The 18,629-nt window shown below is 38.1% G+C and overlaps 1 protein-coding gene across 1 annotated transcript in view; it reads left to right on the forward strand.

Moving 5' to 3' along the window:
- DNAH11 (dynein axonemal heavy chain 11) overlaps positions 1 to 18,629 on the forward strand; it is a 312,578-nt gene that overhangs the window by 11,079 nt on the left and 282,870 nt on the right. The window contains 6 exon segments of the mRNA XM_067042643.1: positions 5,623 to 5,819; positions 6,301 to 6,490; positions 7,234 to 7,333; positions 9,860 to 10,071; positions 16,670 to 16,903; positions 18,115 to 18,282. Coding sequence (XP_066898744.1) covers positions 5,623 to 5,819; positions 6,301 to 6,490; positions 7,234 to 7,333; positions 9,860 to 10,071; positions 16,670 to 16,903; positions 18,115 to 18,282 — 1,101 coding nt within the window.

Here is an 18,629-nt window from a genome sequence, read left to right on the forward strand (position 1 = left end):
ATCCTTTTAATGTGCTGTTGGATTCTGTTTGCTAGTGTTTTGTTGAGGATTTTTGCATCTATGTTCATCAGTGTTATTGGCTTGTAGTTTTCTTTTTTTGTGAAATCTTTGTTTGCTTTTAGTGTTGGGGTGGTGGTGGCCTCACAGAATGAGTTTGGGAGTGGTCCTCCCTCTGCTATATTTTGGAAGAGTTTGTGAAGGATAGGTGTTAGGTCTTCTCTAAATGTTTGCTAGAATTTGCCTGTGAGGCCATCTGGTCCTGGGCTTTTGTTTGTTGGAAGATTTTTAATCACAGTTACAATTTCATTGCTTGTGATTGGTCTGTTCATATTTTCTATTTCTTCCTGGTTCAGTCTCAGAAGGTTGTGCATTTCTAAAAATTTGTCCGTTTCTTCCAGGTTGTCCATTTTATTGGCATATAGTTGCTTGCAGTTATCTCATGATCCTTTGTATTTTTGCAGTGTCAGTTGTTTCTTCTCCTTTTTCATTTCTAATTCTGTTGATTTGAGTCTTCTCCCTTTTTTTCTTGATGAGTCTGGCTAATGGTTTATCAATTTTGTGTATCTTCTCAAAGAACTAGCTTTTAGTTTTATTGATCTTTGCTATCGTTTCCTTCATTTCTTTTTCATTTATTTCTGACCTTATATTTATGATTTTTTTCCTTCTGCTAACTTTGGGGTTTTTTTGTTCTTCTCTCTCTAATTGCTTTAGGTATAAGTTTAGGTTGTTTATTTGAGATGTTTCTTGTTTCTTAAGGTAGGATTGTATTGCTATAAACTTCCCTCTTAGAACTGCTTTTGCTGCATCCCATAGGTTTTGGGTCGTCGTGTTTTCATTGTCATTTGTTTCTAAGTATTTTTTGTTTTCCTCTTTGATTTCTTCAGTGATCTCTTGGTTATTAAGTAGTATGTTGTTTGGCCTCCATGTGTCTGTGTTTTTTTCCGATTTTTTTCCTGTAATTGATATCTAGTCTCATAGCGTTGTGGTCAGAAAAGACACTTGATACGATTTCAATTTTCTTAAATTTATCAAGGCTCGATTTATGACCCAAGATATGATCTCTCCTGGAGTATGTTCCATGAGCATTGAGAAGAATGTGTATCCTGTTGTTTTTGAATGGAATGTCCTATAAATATCAATTAAGTCCATCTTGTTTAATGTATCATTTGAAGCTTGTGTTTCCTTATTGATTTTCATTGTGGATGATCTGTCCATTGGTGAAAGTGGGGTTTTAAAGTCCCCTACTATGATTGTGTTCCTGTCAATTTCCCGTTTTATAGCTGTTAATATTTGCCTTATGTATTGAGGTGCTCCTGTGTTGGGTGCATAAATATTTACAATTGTTATATCTTCTTCTTGCATTGATACTTTGATCATTATGTAGTTTCCTTTGTCTCTTGTAATAGTCTTTGTTTTAAAGTGTATTTTGTTGTTATAAAGCAGAAACTAACACACCATTGTAAAGCAATTATATTCTAATAAAGATGTTTAAAAGAGTTAAAATTTAAAAAGTAAAAATAAAAAAAGTCTATTTTGTCTGATATGAGAATTGCTATTCCACCTTTCTTTTGATTTCCATTTGCCTGGTATATTATTTCCATCCCCTCACTTTCAGTCTGTATGTGTGCCTAGCTCTGAAGTGGGTCTCTTGTAGACAGCATATATACAGGTCTTGTTTTTGTATCCATTCAGCCAGTCTGTGTCTTTTGGTTGGAGCATTTAAACCATTTACATTAAGGTAGTTTTCGATATGTATGTTCCTGTTACCATTTTCTTAATTGTTTTGGGCTTATTTTTGTAGGTCTTTTCCTTCTCTTGTGTTTCTGGCCTAGAGAAGTTCCTTTAGCAGTTGTTGTAAAGCTGGTTTGCTGGTGCTGAATTCTCTTAGTTTTTGCTTGTCTGTAAAGGTTTTAATTTCTCCATCAAATATGAATGAGATCCTTGATGGATAGAGTAATCCTGGATGTAGGTTTTTCCCTTTCCTCACTTTAAATATGTCCTGCCACTCCCTTCTGGCTTGCATAGCTTCTGCTGAAATATCAGCTCTTAACCTTATGGGGATTCCCTTGTATGTTATTTGTTGTTTTTCCCTTGCTGCTTTTAATATTGTTTCATTGTAGTTAATTTTTGATAGTTTGATGAATATGTGTCTTGGAGTATTCCTCCTTGGATTTATCCTGTATGGGACTCTGTACTTCCTGGACTTGATTGACTATTTCCTTTCCCATATTAGGGAAGTTTTCAACTATAATCTCTTCAAATATTTTCTATACCTTTCTTTTTCTTTTCTTCTTCTGGGACCCCTATAATTCGAATGTGGGTGCGTTTAATGTTGTCCCAGAGGTTTCTGAGACTGTCCTCAATTCTTTTCATTCTTTTTTCTTTATTCTGCTCTGCAATAGTTATTTCCACTATTTTATCTTCCAGGTCACTTATCTGTTCTTCTGCCTCAGTTATTCAGTTATTGATCCCTTCTAGAGAATTTTTAATTTCATTTTTTGTGTTGTTCATCACTGTCCGTTTGCTCTTTAGTTCTTCTAGGTCCTTGTTAAACGTTTCTTGTATTTTCTCCATTCTATTTCCATGATTTTGGATACCTTTACTATCATTATTCTGAATTCTTTTTCAGGTAGACTGACTATTTCCTCTTCATTTGTTAGGTTTGGTGGGTTTTTATCTTGCTCCTTCATCTGCTGTGTTTTTCTCTGTCTTCTTATTTTGCTTAACTTACTGTGTTTGGGGTCTCCTTTTCGCAGGCTGCAGGTTCATAGTTCCCGTTGTTTTTGGTGTCTGTCCCCAGTGGGTAATGTTGTTTCAGTGGGTTGTGTAGGCTTCCTGGTGGAGGGGACTAGTGCCTGTGTTCTGGTGGATGAGGCTGGATCTTATCTTTCTGGTGGGCTGGTCCACGTCTGGTGGTGTGTTTTGGGGTGTCTGTGGCCTTATTATGATTTTAGACAGTCTCTCTGCTAATGGGTGTGGTGGTGTTCCTGTCTTGCTAGTTGTTTGGCATAGGGTGTCCAGGACTCTAGCTTGCTGGTTGTTGAGTGGAGGTGGGTCTTGGCCTTGAGATGGAGATCTCTGGGAGATTTTCCCATTTGATATTATGTGGAGCTGGGAGGTCTCTTGTGGACCAGTGTCCTGAACTTGGCTCTCCCACCTCAGAGGCACAGCCCTGTTACTTGGCTGGAGCACCAAAAGCCTGTCATCCACACAGTTCAGAATAAAAGGGAGGAAAAAAAGAACAAAGAAGATAAAATAAAATAAAATAAAGTAAAACAAAATGATTTTAAAAAATAATAAGAAAATTTTTAAGTAATAAAAAAAAAAAAGGACAGATAGAACCCTAGGAGAAATGGTAAAAGGAAAGCTATACATACAAAATGACACACAGAAGCATATGCATACACACTCACAGAAAGAGAAAAAGGGAAAAAATATATATGTATCATTGCTCCCAAAGACCACCTCCTGAATTTGGGATGATTCGTTTTCTAGTCAGGTATTCCACAGATGCAGGGTACATCACGTTGATTGTGGAGATTTAATCCGCTGCTCCTGAGGCTGCTGGGAGAAATTTCCCTTTCTCTTGTTTGTTCACACAGCTCCCGAGGACCAGCTTTGGATTTGGACTCGCCTTTGCGTGTAGGTCGCCTGAGGGCGTCTGTTCCCTGCCCAGACAGCACGGGGTTAAAGGGACAGCTGATTGGGGGGCTCTGGCTCCGTCAGGCCCTGGGGAGGGAGGGGTATGGATGTGGGGTGAGCCTGCGGTGGCACAGGCCGGCATGACGTTGCAACAGCCTGAGGCACGCCATGCGTTCTCCCGGGGAAGTTGTCCCTGGATCACGGGACCCTGGCAGTGGCGGTCTGCACAAGCTCCCAGGAGGGGAGGTGTGGAGAGTGACCTGTGCTTGCTCACAGGCTTCTTGGTGGCGGCAGCAGCAGCCTTAGCATCTAATGCCCATTTCTGGGGTCCGTGCTGTTAACCGTGGCTTGCGCCCGTCTCTGGAGCTCCTTTAAGTGGCGCTCTGAATCCCCTCTCCTTGCTCACCAGGAAACAAAGAGGCAAAAACAAGTCTCCTGGCTCTTCGGCAGCTCCAGACTTTTTCCCGGACTCCCTCCTGACTAGCTGTGGTGCACTAGCCCCTTCAGGCTGTGTTCATGCCGCCAACCCCAGTCCTCTCCCCCGAAGCCCGAGCCTCAGCTTCCAGCCCCCGCCCGCCCCGGCAGGTGAGCAGACAAGCCTCTCGGGCTGGTGAGTGCTGGTCGGCACCGGTCCTCTGTGCGGGAATCTCTCTGCTTTGCCCTCCTCACCCTGTTACTGCACTCTCCTCCATGGCTCCGAAGCTTCCCCCTCTGCCACCCGCAGTCTTCGCCCGTGAAGGTGCTTCTAGTGTGTGGAAACCTTTCCTCCTTCACAGCTGCCTCCCACTCATTCAGGTCCCGTCCCTATTCTTTTGTCTCTGTTTATTTTTTTTTTATTTTGCCCTAGCCAGGTACGTGGGGGAGTTTCTTGCCTTTTGGGAGGTCTGAGGTCTTCTGCCAGCGTTCAGTAAGTGTTCTGTAGCAGTTGTTCCACATGTTGATGTATTTCTGATGTATTTGTGGGGAGGAAGGTGATTTCCTTGTGTTACTCTTCGACCATCTTGAAGCTCCTCCCCTACCACATCTTCTTTATCCATTCATCTGTTGATGGACATTTAGGTTGTTTACATGAAAGACACACTTTTCCTTACTAATCTCCTGGTTCAACAAATAGTGGGTACAAAGCAGGAAATTGTAATAATAATACAATTTGGAAAGATTTGTTTTATCCCCATTGGAAAATAAAATTTCAGTTTGTTTTTAGTTAATTAGAAGGTTGTGTTCTCAAAATCGGCTTTAAAAAGGTGGAATAACTATTTTCTAAGCATTTTAGCTAGTGGAAATTTTATAGATAATGCTGATGGTCTGGACAGATTGTGTCAGAAAAATGTTTAGTACATATTGAAAATGAGTGAGGAAGCAAGAAGAGACTAACTTCATTAACTCAACAAACTCTTACTAATTACTTAAGATATGCTGGGCTTTGGGAACACAAAATAATTTGAGTGTTTTCACACATATAATTTCACTGATATTTCCAACTTAATGGTGGAAGGAGTTCAAAAAAGGTTCATATGATTGAATAAACATCTTTCTGACGATCAAAATGTAATCCACTGGGATGTCACCCAGGGCTGGAGAAGATGAATTTACTCTTGCCTCCGTGTGATTCAAGAAGATTTTTTACATTAATATAGCTGCCAATGTGTGCAGTTTGCATTAAGAAAGCAGTTTACTTACTTGATACAATTTTGCTTATTTCATGCAGAGTTTAAGTTATTGGGAGCCTCCATAAATGTTTGATAAATGGGTAAATGAATGAACAAGCAGTATAGTATTTCCACTTGAAAGAATTTGTCTAATTGATTAAATCTAAATGGGTCACTGACGTTGTCATCTCTTTGTAGATTTGATATCACAGGAGGATATGAAATTGAAATTGGGTTGTTTTGTTGCCGATCTTGTGTGACAAAATCTTTGAAGGAGCACATTGTCTATAAATTAATTTCACTGCTTTTTAAAATGTTTCTCTTTCTCTAGATTTTAGTGCCAGTTATTTCTAATAAGAACAACCATAAATCCTGGTCCTGTTTTATTTCACAAGACATGGAACGTCACATAGAAGTCATGAAAAATAAAATGCATATTTTTAGGGGCAAAATGTTGAGAAGAACTCTGCTACCAATTCCCACTATTGCAGGAAATGTTGACCTGGATCAGAAATATTCAGAGACCAAGTACGTAATGGTATGGTTTACACAGGATATCAACATGGAGAGCCAACACACCCATTTAGTATCATACCCCCGGAAACTGTTAGCAAAATATCAGAATTATTATAACTACAGCATATTTTAAAAAATAATGTACAGAAACACCATATATATTAGTTTCTTTCAAAGTATTCTTTCTAAAAGCAGACTGTGCAAAAAGCAAGCAGTACCAATTGCCATAATGTCAACAATACTCTTCTAGTAAAATGTTTTTGAGGACCTTATGATTCTCTAACAATTTTTTAAACGTTAGAGACATGCCCATGACAGAATAACAATGTCACAACTCACATTGAGGCTATAAAAATAATAGATCTGATTTTGAAGTATTTATATTTAGAAAACTAGCTTATGGATTCATAAAATACCTATTAAATTTCAAGTTCTATCCTTATTTGGATGAGATGATTCATTTTTGTATTTTTAATCATTTCAGTGTTTGTAGACTAGAGCCAAATGAAAGGACAGTGCTCCATGCAATTGAATCAGTGGTTATTAATTGGTCACATCAAATCCAGGAAATTGTAGAAAAAGATTTAGTGCAGCCTTTGCTGAATGGTCTTCACTCAAATCCTCAAACTGAACTGGATTTCTGGATGATGAGGAGAGAGAACCTAACATGCATTTATGATCAAGTAAGTTGAGAGCCCTAGAAATTGCTTGCCAGTTGAATTAGCAAAATCAGTTGTAGAATTTGGTCTCCGAAGCCATGATTAACAGTAACGTTAAAGGTTTAATACACTGTCTTTGAATGACTTAATTGTCGGTTTTCTTATTCCAAAGTTCTGTATGGTATGCGTTCTTAAAATTAATGGGGATTAAAAGTAATTTTGCCTTTTTGAGACTATTTTGACAGTAATTGGAAACACTTTTTGGCAAAGAAAGAGTAGTTCCCAAAGGAAATGTTGAAGATTGTAAGATTTAATTGATCAAGTTGATGTAATTAATTTGGGGAAGGAGTAGATTTTGCTCAGTGGAGAGATGCAACTTTGGAAGAACTAACTGGTTCCTCTACTGGTGTTGGCTTTTAGAAGTTATTCAGTTTAATGGTATAAAAACTAAGACATTCATTCACATGTTCACCTATCAGAGATTTTCTGAAACAGATTTTATATGGAAAAGTTAATGTTTTACATGTATAATAAAATGTATATTAACAGGCTTTTTGAAAATTCAAATTAAGAGCTATAAATGTAAAATAACATACAGGCTTAAGGAAAAAAATTATTTTTAACTTGAAACCAGGTATGTCTTTGAGTATTAAATACTGTGTGTATTGTGCATGAATGGAATATAATTTAAATATTGCAGAATGCATTTATTTAGTCATTAATCTAGCTTATATATATATATATTTTTTAAAAAATTTTCAATTTAGCTTCAGGCTCCCATTGTCCTCAAAATGGTTAAGATCCTGAAAAATAAGCAAAGCAGCTATTTTCCAACTTTGAAGGATATCCTCATGGCTGTGAAAAATGGTAAGACTCGTGTTCCTCGGCCTGGCATCAGTGGTCCCTCCTGATCTGACTCCTCCCTGTCTGCTCAGCCTCCTCTACCCTTCTACCCTTAGTGTGCTCATGAAATGACTGCACTTGACTCTTCTAAAGATAAGTCCATCTTAATTATCTGCAGTTTATTCTCCGGCTGTATTAAACCATTTTTCGGGTATATAGTAAGTACCTACCAAAGAGGCTCTAGATTGAACTTTCAATGAGAGTGTATGTGTGTGGAGGGGAAAGGCCTTTGGTGTTTAGCAGCAGGTCATTGAATGCCCAGCATGGAGGTTTTCTAATCAACAGTTGGGCTGCAGTTAGTCCAACGACTCCCCAGTAGAATCTCTGAGTTTGCTTAACATCCACCATTTATTTAACTCATAAGAACGCGAAGTCATCATTGAAATTTTGGTGAAGTTTAAACACACAGAGAGGAGCGTTTGTTGAATTTTTGAACAGGTAATACATGTACATTGTTAAAACCCAGAAATTATAAAGAGGTATTTTTAATTTAAAAAGGAAATTGTGTAAGTGAAAAGTCTCCTTATCTTCCCAGTACCCAGTTTCAACCTCACGCAGGAGTAACACCCCTGTGTAATTTATTTCTGTTTCTGTTTCTTTAGACATGTGTAAGAAAATACGGATATGATCCATGATACTAAAGTTTTAAACTATAAAATTGTAAGATAACGTGGCCCAATAGCTTGTTTTTGTTTCTAACATGAGAAAATTATTTTTAAATTTTTTCCTATGTAACATGTGGAAGGTTAGGAAATACTTAAAATCTACTTTGAAAATGTTTTGCTATCTCTTTAGGCTTTTCTCCATGAACTCTGTTTGAAAAGAGGCCTTAAGACAAGAGGGCATTAGATCTGTATTTCTATCCCAGATCCACTCAGTACATCTTAAATTTGCTGTGTCCCTGGTTTCTGTTGGCCAACTTGGCATACTAACACCTTCCTTGTATAATTGTTGCAAGAATTAGAGCACTATTTCTCAACCTTGTCACCATTGACGTTTTGGGCAGGATAATTCTTTGTTGTGGGGAACCACCCTGTGCACTGCGGGGTATTTAGCAGCATCCTTGGCCTCTATCCACTCCTCCCATGCCCGTTGTGATGACAAAAAATGTCTCGAGACATTGCCAAATGACCCTTGGGGAAGAACCTCCCCTGGCTGAGGACCAGTGAATTGAAGACCTAATAAACAGTGCACAGAGTACTAGGCACATAGTAAGTGTACCCTCAATAAATAGAAGCTGCTTGCATTTTTTCTGGTAGTAAGATTCACATTTTCTGTGGATAAAACTTCTCCAGGAATGAATCCCAGGAGTCCTCAGAGCCTTTTGAGCATATGGACTGGAGATTCAGGAGAAAACACTTTCAGTACAAGTGGCCCAAAGCCATTCTCAGTTAGAGGTAGAAGGCTCTCCCAAAGACCTACTCGAGGCTTTGTAAAATCACTAGAAGTGCTTATCACATTTTAAGGGCACTTTACCTTTACATGGAATTATTGGATTTTGAAATTAACACTGATGAAAACACACTAATTTCAAAACGTGAGTGCATCTGAGGAAAAAATACTTCCTGGACCCTCTCTTTCTTCCCAGGTCTTTATTGTTAGGTGGAGAGATTAATTGGTTACATCAAGTAGAGCAACATGGGTGGGTGCATACCTGACTCTGACAGCCAAAAAAAAAAAAAGTCTGGCAGTTTGTTTTGTTTTTGATTTGTGACAGGAGTCTTTTGGGATAACACCAGAAAATAAGGAATTTACTTTCCTTCATACCCTACCTTCATAAATAAAGCCCATTTTCAGTTAATCAAAGGTATTTGTAGCCTCAGGAGTACAATGAAGTCTGATGGAGATCCATTTAGGGTACATTAAAAGGACCAGTTTTAATCAAGAGAAAATTTGGATTAGATTAAGCAGTAATTAATCATAACTATTTCAATGTTGTCTTCATACATAGCTTTTTAAAAAAATATTCCTTATTCCTACCATGCATAACAATTTTTAAAATTAAGGTAAAATTCACATAACATTAAAAAAAGTTTTAAAGTGTACAGATTGGTGGCGTTTAGTGTATTCACAATCCCTATTGCCTCTGTCTAGTTCAAAATATTTTCATCACCCATGCTTGGGAATTTCAGTAGTTACACTGTGGATAATAATATAATGGAAAACTTTTTATGGTATGAGTTACTCTTATAGGACACTAGAATGAGATAATAAATGATTCAGTTGTGCTGGTACCAAGTGCGTGGGAGGAGTTAACTTTCTGGTGATGATGCTGGCGAGTCTTCAGTCGCGATTTACTTGTGAGTACCTACGCCTGGGCTCTCCGTGAAGGGTTGTTACAGCCGCACAGTGTCGATGGTAGGGTTAGTGTTATAAAAAGAAAGAGGCAGCATTTAAGTACAGCCATGTTGTTTTGCATTGTTCTCTTGACCTTGTGAAGTGACTTTAGATAAAAGAGGCTGCCTCACATTAACGGTGGTTTCCTTTCAGCTCTTCTCGAAGCCCAAGACGTGGAACTTTACCTGAGACCCCTGAGGAGACACCTTCAATGTGTCCAGGAGACGGAATTCCCACAGACCGGTGTATTAATTGCCCCGTTATTTCATACCATCTGTCTGATCTGGAGTCATTCCACGTTTTATAATACCCCTGTTCGGGTTATAGTTCTATTGCAAGAGTTTTGTAATCTCTTCATTGATCGGGTATGTAGCATGAAAAACATAAGAACAATAAGATTTATTGCCGTGTGGTAGGTTTTATGAGATCAAGGAGGAATGAATAAATCCAGTCTACAGAACACCTTTTTCCCTTTTCTTTTTTTCATAAGACTTTTATGGTAACAAAGGCCAGATGACTTTCTATCCTAAAAGGCAAAGGAGCTCTGGAAATAAGTCAAATACAGTCAAGGGACAGGTTGTTACTGGATTGTTTGTTTAATATCCTACCTTTCTTCAAAAGAGATTTAAGGTAGCTTTTAATAAAAGGCACACACACGTAGTACTTTCTTTGTAGCTTTCCCTTTGGTTTCCACAGGAACACTGGCCGAGGGAAGACTTTTGGAAAGGGAAGTAAGAGAATCTGGCAGAAAATAAATGATCCTCCAAAAATAGTAGTAGAATTATATTAAAAGAATTCTGATTCATGGTTGATCTTTACAAATCTTGTTTATAGTTGTTTCTCTACTCTTAACTTGCAAAATGTTTTAAAAAAAATTGGACTGCTTCTTCATCCTGTGGAAACTTTAATTACTCTTGTGTCCATAATATCAGAATATTTCATAATTTGAGAGCTAAAAGATACTTGCAGGGCATATCATCCAGTGATTCTTTGTTGAGGGCGTGTGTGTCTTAGTCTGCTTGAGTTGCCATAACAAAATACCACAGGCTGTGTGGCTTTATTTTCAGGAATTGCTTTCTCACATTTTTGGAGCCTTGGAGACCAGATCCAGGTGCCAGCATGGTCGTGTTCTGACTAGAGCATTCTTTCTGGCTTGCAGATAGCTGCCTTTTCTCTGTGCCCTCACACTGAAAGATCTCTCTCTTCCTCTTTTTAAAAAACCACAGTCCTGTCAGATCAGGGTCCTGCCCTCATGACCTCATTAACCTTAATTACCTCCTAAAGATTCTATCTCCAAGTGGTCACATTGGTGGTTAGGGCTTCAACACAGGCACTTTTTTGGAGGGGGAGTCACACTTTAGTCCATAGCAGGGTCTATATCAGGGTGTGTGTCTGAACACCTAAGGAGTTTTTGTGAAACAGATGCCAGAGAATCAGAATCTGTGCATATGGCTTAGCCTTTGAGTTGCTAAGTAAGAGCGCTTCCTATGAGAATTGGATCGTTTCCAGCTGCAACTGGCAAACTGAAGCAGAAAAAGAGAAGTGTGTAAGTTCATGTGAACTGGGAAGTCTAAGAGTACAAAGACTTGAGGATTAGCTTGCTCCAGGGGACACAGATGATAATTTCAAAGCTCTGTTTTGCTCGTTTGTGTTTGACTTGATTCTCAGGCTGTCATGACATGTTAACCAAGGTGGCTTTTGGTAGCACCAGATGGATATCCTTCTAGTAGAGGAACTTCCCTGTAAAGAGGCTGACTTTGTTTTTCGTTCTGGACCAGTGGGTTTTATTTTCACTCCTGGAACAAACATGTGGCCAGGGAGATAGGATATCTTGGACAGGCCAGGATCACTAGCTCAGGGAAGGGTGGGCAACTGTGATTGACCTAAATCCCTGATCTAGTCTAATGCTTCTCAGTGGTTTTCACCTCATGACTCATATAGAAAATTAAAAATTTTCATTGCACAGTGGGGTAAAATTGGAGGGGACTTGGAACCCTGAAAATCTGCTCACAGACAGGGCAACTGCTTGGAGTTTCTGCTGCTCCAGGCCCCAGAACCTTGCTTTTCTAAACGTTAAAGAGAACAGTGTTGTAGCAGAAACTGGGGAACTGTGTTCCATTCTAATCCCTATACTTTTTCAGATGAATTAATGGAAACTTGAAAGATATCATTTGTTCACTTTGGTTGAACATTTAGGGGGAAATCCAAATTAAAGAATAGGTTTCCTGACTTGTAGTTTGCTGTTTCTGGAGTACATATGAAATTGAGGTGTGCATGTGTGTCTGTCTTCCTCTCTGCTTCTAAAGAGGTGGAATGGTGTATGGAAAGGGCTTTGGGCTCAGACCAACCGGGATTCAAATCTAATTGAACCGGGGGACTTCCCTGGTGGTCCAGTGGTTAAGACTCCACGCTTTCACTGCGGAGGGCCTGGGTTCAGTTCTTGGTCGGGGAACTAAGATTCCACAAGCCGTGTGGAACAGCTGAGAAAAAAAAGATCAAGTTGAACCATTTTAGAGTAGTTAAATCACTTTTCCGAGCCTCACTTTCCACGCTTGTAAGTGCCCTGTTCATGTGCTTTTGTAAAGATCAAAAGAGAGAACCTCAGTGAAATGCTATGTGTGGCATTTAACAGAGACTCAGTAAAAGTTAGTTCCAAACTCTTGCCTTACAAAATAGTTGCAGCTGTTGATAGGATATAACAGGTCTGTTCCTTGCTATATTTTAACATCTCTTCTGGCTTCCTTCTATTTCTCTCTTGTGCAGACTCAGTTTTGCTCTTTTGTTAAGTGAGTGCACTGCGTCCTAATGGCTTGGATCTCCATGTGAAAGGCTTTGATCGTACTGCAGGATTAACCACTGTGACCACGGCTTCTCCCAAACCCCTTTTGAGGGATCCTCATCTCATTTTGAGGATGATCCAAACTTTTACTGCAAAGCCCTGTTAGTGTAGAAACCTCAAACGTTGTCATTCACTATTGTAGTTGGCTTGCAAGGAGCCCTGGTTACCTGAAAGCCTATAAACCTATTATCCCTGGCTCCTAGGCTGTATCAATGACCAGTTTGCCAAACTCCCAAGGTAATAATGTCGTTTCTCTTATTCCTTAGTTACTATTCCTGGCTTATGTCCAAAGGTTCCGTTGACCTGATTTCCTAGATTCTCCAAGTGGACTTTGTAGTAAATCTGCCCCAACATGTTAGGAATCAAAAATGGGCAATGAGTCAATTTTCATACCTGGGTTCTCTGAAGAGCTAAACTCCGCACTACCTGCCACCACCCCCAGTCGTTTGCTGTCTAACTTACTTTTAATACTTATTTAACAAGCACTGTATAGGGCCTCTTATTTGCCGGAATTCTTCTAAGCCCTTTACAAGAATCTACGAATTTAATCTCTAGCAACACTATGATACAGGTGCTATTAGTAGATACTTTCTGTATTTAAAAAAAAAACAAAACCAAAAAACCCTGAAGTTCAGAGAAGACAAATAGCTTTCTCAAGGTCACCCAGCTGACAGAGTTTTTACTCATTTTGCTCCATATTTTAATGTAAGTTTTTATTTCTAATTACTATTAATGTGGTGTATGAATAATTGTAAAATACTCTTATTGCGTAAAATTTATAACAAAGGAAATAGTCCTGCAGTTCTATCACCCTAAAATTCAGCATTTAAAAATTTTTCTTTTTCTAAAACTTACATGTATTCATGCATTTTATCATATAATTCTTTTTTTTTTTAACTAGCTTCTTGAAAAATGATTGCTATTTTTGGATATTTATGTTGCTTCCGGCCTCCTGTATTATAAACAACATGCAGAAAACAACTTTATACAGAAATTCTTTTCCTTAACTTGGATAATGGGCTTAATATAAATTCCTGATGTTGATCAAAGGGTACAATCTTTTCATGACTATTGAACGCTATTTGATATTTACAAATTCTTTTTTAAAAGATTATGTTAATTATATTGCTATTATCAATGTGGAAAAAGTTTTAGTGTAATTCAGCAGCTTTGAGCATTACCAGCTTTAAAAAATTTGCAGTGATTCATTGGGTATACACTTGTACCATGTTGTTTCTTAATTTTGTACATTGCATGATTTGTGTGTTAACACATTTTATGTGCCTTTTATAATTTTCTTATATAGTTTTCATGTACTTTGTTTCTGTGAATCTGTAGACGTCAACGTGTTTATGAAACATTTGAACCCTTGCTGTGTTATACGTCAGAAGTCATAAGCTGGCATTGTGTCAACTGCCTTTGGCCAATGCACTGTTTTTATTTTACATAGTATTTTGAAATTTTTTAAAAAATTACTGCTGATGCTTAAATTGAGTAAGTCTCATTGAATTTACAACATCCCAGCCTCTACTGAAAAGTCAGATCTCACTGCATTGGCTCCTGCATCCCCATTGACACAGTCAGCTGCTAGAGCTTCACGTACCCCTTTAGATGGGTCACGTGCTGTCCAGGTCATCATGGTGTCCACTGTTCATTGTTCCTGATCTGCTTCACTCGTCGTCATCATCTGCCTGATCTTTCTAGGCAGTCCAGGCACGGTCAGAAATCCTTTGCTACTTTAAAAGCAAATATGTTTCTCTTTACTCGTTTTCTGACAGTAACCATTTACATAGTTATTTAGTCCAGACATATAAAAGTCATTATCTGACCACCTTGGATGATGGCACACTTGAGCTTTGGTAATGGTGTCTTTTTTTAGTGCCTTGCTTCTCTTCCCTGGTTACCTGACTCTACTTCCTGTTCATTGTGAGTCATTACCACTCGAGGCCCTCCACTCTGTCTGTTCTGTGGCTTGGTGTCCCTGTTGTGGATATTCTCATTCACAAGATCCTAGGTGACGAGGAGTTTAAGTCTGAGGTTGAGCTTGAAGACGAGATGGTAGGATTGAGCAAAAGTAAGAGTCCATAACAGCACATAAGTAAGACAAAAGAAGCTGGGAGACAGGCATCAAGCTAACATGCTATCAAAGTATCACAATGTTGTAAATCAACAATGCTCCAATATAAAATAAAAATTAACTGAAACTAACATCCTATCATTGATAAATTGCTTACTTGATTAATTGGCTTATCAATAAAATAAACTGGTTAGCAGTATTTTAATTTATAAGGCCTCTGAAGTGGGACCAATTCATCATAAATCCAGTGGTTTTATTGTTGGTTTGTCCTGATACTACTTAGTATGAGAGAATAGAGAGAGGTGGTGTGGTTGGGTGTGCTCCAGGGAGCTACTGTGGGAATCAGAAAAGAATTCAGAGGTTAGGAGCTAAAAGGAATCTTTTGAGGTTCGCTTGATTCATCTCTCCTTTTTTGTAGATAAGGCAACTGAGATCCTCTCAGAAAATGTAGCTAATGTCACAAAAGAAGTTAGTGGCCCCTAACTGGAGCACAGCCAGGCATCCTGCCCCTGCTGATGCTTTTTCCCGTCGCATAACCTGCTGCCCAGTGGAAGGGTATCTAGAATGGTTTTCTGATCTAGGATGTTGAGTACCGTAACCTTGTCTTAGGAGGTCTTATTCAGCAGTGGGCTCTGTGAACAGAAAGCTCATCGCTGTGATTGCCTCATCTACGTGAGGGTCAGACAAGAAGTACAGGGGTGAATATAAGGATGGCTTGCCCAGAGGGAGGTTACTTCAGATGTAGGTAGTTAGCTCGCAGGGGGCTGCTGAAACAGATGGCAATGGAGTCACCACTGTAGTTTGTTTTAGCTTCCTAAAAGGACATGTTTACTATAAAGAATACGTATAGATGAAGGCCTATCCTGTACCCATGTGTAAACTTAGAAAACTCACGTTGCTGAGAGATTACTGATAGTTCTCATCCCTGTTCTGGGTGAAATGTTAACAGCCTTCAAGGAGAGGTTAATTTTCCATCCAGCCTGAGTGAGAAATAAGAGCATACGTTGGAAATCTACAGCTAGAATTGAAGGAACTAGTTAGTAGGCTTTTTAGACACCAGATGAATGATATTCTTACTACTTTACACGTTTATGGCACAGGGTCTATATTTCATGTAAAACCATAACCTTTATTGGGAGACGGAGGACAATATGTCTACATTTAGAAAAACATTTCTTCTATCTGCTATGTTGAACCTAATGGCTTTCAATACTTTCTCCATTGAGATCTGTGACAACTTTCTAAGCAACTACAGCATTAAAGGTGTGCAGTTTAAACCTATAATTTATATGAGGTGAAGATGCATCAGGATTAGAATTTATAGGTTCCTGAGGCTCCTAAACAGGGAAATTGTGAAAGTTCATAACAAATATGCAAAGGGAAGAACTGAATGATGGTCCTACGAGAGTTGCTACATGAATCTGCTGGTTTTTCTAGAGTCGTTCTCGACTTTGCATTTCCACTATTGAAAACTAGTTCATATGTCATATCTCGGCTAGATTTTATGTGCTGTAATGAGTTTAAGCCCCCAGAAGAGAAGTCTGCTAACCTAAAAGAATTGCCAATGGTATAATCACCTATGTTAGCTCTTTCTCACCTTTTCAAGTGACCTTGTGCTGCCAGGTAACGTGACCGTATTTTTAAAACACATGGTCTGATAGATTTCCTTTCCTGGCTTATACATTTCTTTATATGAAAAAACAGTTGTGCAGAATATTTGCTGCCAGGAATAGCCATGCAAATTCTGGTTACACAGTTATTGTATCTTTGAAGCTTAGCAAAAATGTAGTCATTTGCAGAATGTTTAATTCCAGAAATTACAGCGTCTCCTGTAGATGTCTCTAATGTATGCAAGTATGTCATTGAAACCTAAGTGCTTGAATTTCTAGAATTTGTGTTTCCTGTTGTTACAGCATTGCTGGCCCAATTCTAGACATTGTAATTTGAAAATGATTCACTGAAAAAATAAAACAGTTCATTGAAACAGTCATTTTCAGTAAAACTATTAAACATTTTCTTTTTATTGTTTCCTTTCATTGAATCCTAGGCACTGTCTTACCTTTTGCCTGAAGACCTTTTGAGAGGAGACATTGAAGACTCTCTGGAAAAGGTGCAGGTGGCCATTAACATCTTAAAGACTTTCAAAAATTGTTTTTTTAACTACAGAAAAAGATTGGCCAGCTATTTTAAGGGAAATAAGGAGGTGAAACCATGGGATTTCCAGTCTCATCTGGTGTTTCGTAGATTTGACAAATTTCTCGATCGTTTCATGAAAATAGAGGTATTCATTTATTGACTTGTAATTTATTCATATTGTAGGTTGTTTCAGAAAATCCTATAGCTTTTTATATGATTCAGGGAACAGTTTGTTCTACTTGGGTGGGAGGTAGGAAGTCTGCTTTCTTGGTGATCCTCGTGAGGAGTTTACGAGGCCCACGCTATCAAGATACAGTAAAAGCTTTAGCTTGTTTAGTTTCAAAGCTTTGTTTGGTTTTAAAGCTTTGGCTTCTTTTTTTAAAAAATTCATTTTTGATTATTTTATTACACTGAGTGTAAGTGAATCTCTATGTACCAGTGACCCTTGTCCTACAGCTTACTACGTTCCTAGAAAATGGTTGTAAATCAGGAAGCTATAAAATAACCCCTTTTTTCCTTTACATGTTTGATGGTTTTATTGGGACTCCATAGCTGAAAACCCATTTGATAACCTAGAATATCATGGTAACTTTTAGTATATAAATATATATTATACTATTCAAATATTACAACTATTCATAAAAATAGATGAAAAGAACATGAAAACATGTGCTTTGTATAAATGTTTTAAATGCCAAAAAACCAAACATGAATTACATACATATAAACACTTATACACACAACAACTTGTATGGAGCCAACTGGCTAAGGTTTTTGTTTTTGTTTCATCTTGAACTGCCTTATTTTCTTTGTAAAACTCTTTCTAGCAAGTTTGGGCTTTTTTGTTGATAGATTTGTTGAATTTCATTCAAAATTAGAGCTTTATGTTTTGAACATTCTCATCACTTAAGCAGCCTTAATGCCTCTTAAAGTTTGAATGCTAAATGCCTGACTCTGGGTAACTCGCATCACCCTTTCATAACAGTCTCTTAAGCTCCGTTTCAGTAAGAGAGCCCATCACTGCAGTGTTGGTGGCTGAAAATGAGTTTTGGATCTTACCCGGACGTCTGACTTATGATTAGAAGGATATGAAATTAGAGAATCAAATGTTTAAGTATGGTAAGCTAGGTGTTGCCTGTACTGCTTGATAATTTTCAGTCCATGTGAAAATGGGAGTATGATTTTAAAAATAGGCAGTTACTTAGTTCAGTTAAATCATTAATATTCATTTTCTGTCATGTAAGTGTCCATTGACTCACTGATTTTGAATGTTGGAAAATGTTCTTTCTTTGAAACTTTAAAATGTTCTTTTCCTACTCAAGAGGGTGGAAAAATCTTTATGATGTTTTTTCAAAGGATATATTTGTCACCATATTGGAATTTGAAAAGCTGGAAAGACTTGAATTTGGCGGTACCAAGGGAGCAATTTTAAATGGACAAATCCACGAGATGAGTGAAGAATTTATGGAACTCTGTAAGATTTTTAAACAGAGCACATATGACCCATCTGATTACAATAACACGGTAATACTGTATCTTTGTGTTTTCAATTTCATAGAATCGTATTTTAAAGCTGGGAAGGACAGTAGGTCACAGTGATAATAGGTCCCATTCAGTCCAACCTCTCCCGGATGAAAGAGGGGAAATGACTTGTCTGAGGTCTCTCATTTACTTGGTAGTAGATCAGGGACCAGAAGTTAGGTCCCTAACTTTTGCATTTTCAGTTCAGAATATTTTAAACTGTTTCTAATATAACAGGGGACCTCAGTCTGGATTTGTCTCTTGTTGATGTATAGTGAAAAGGAACTTTCCATATTAACTCATTTAGATCTGATTATCTGGTGTCCATGTAACTTGTGTGTTTTGTTTTA

The sequence above is a fragment of the Kogia breviceps genome, chromosome 9, assembly GCF_026419965.1.
Source record: "Kogia breviceps isolate mKogBre1 chromosome 9, mKogBre1 haplotype 1, whole genome shotgun sequence".
Lineage (NCBI taxonomy): Eukaryota > Metazoa > Chordata > Mammalia > Artiodactyla > Physeteridae > Kogia > Kogia breviceps.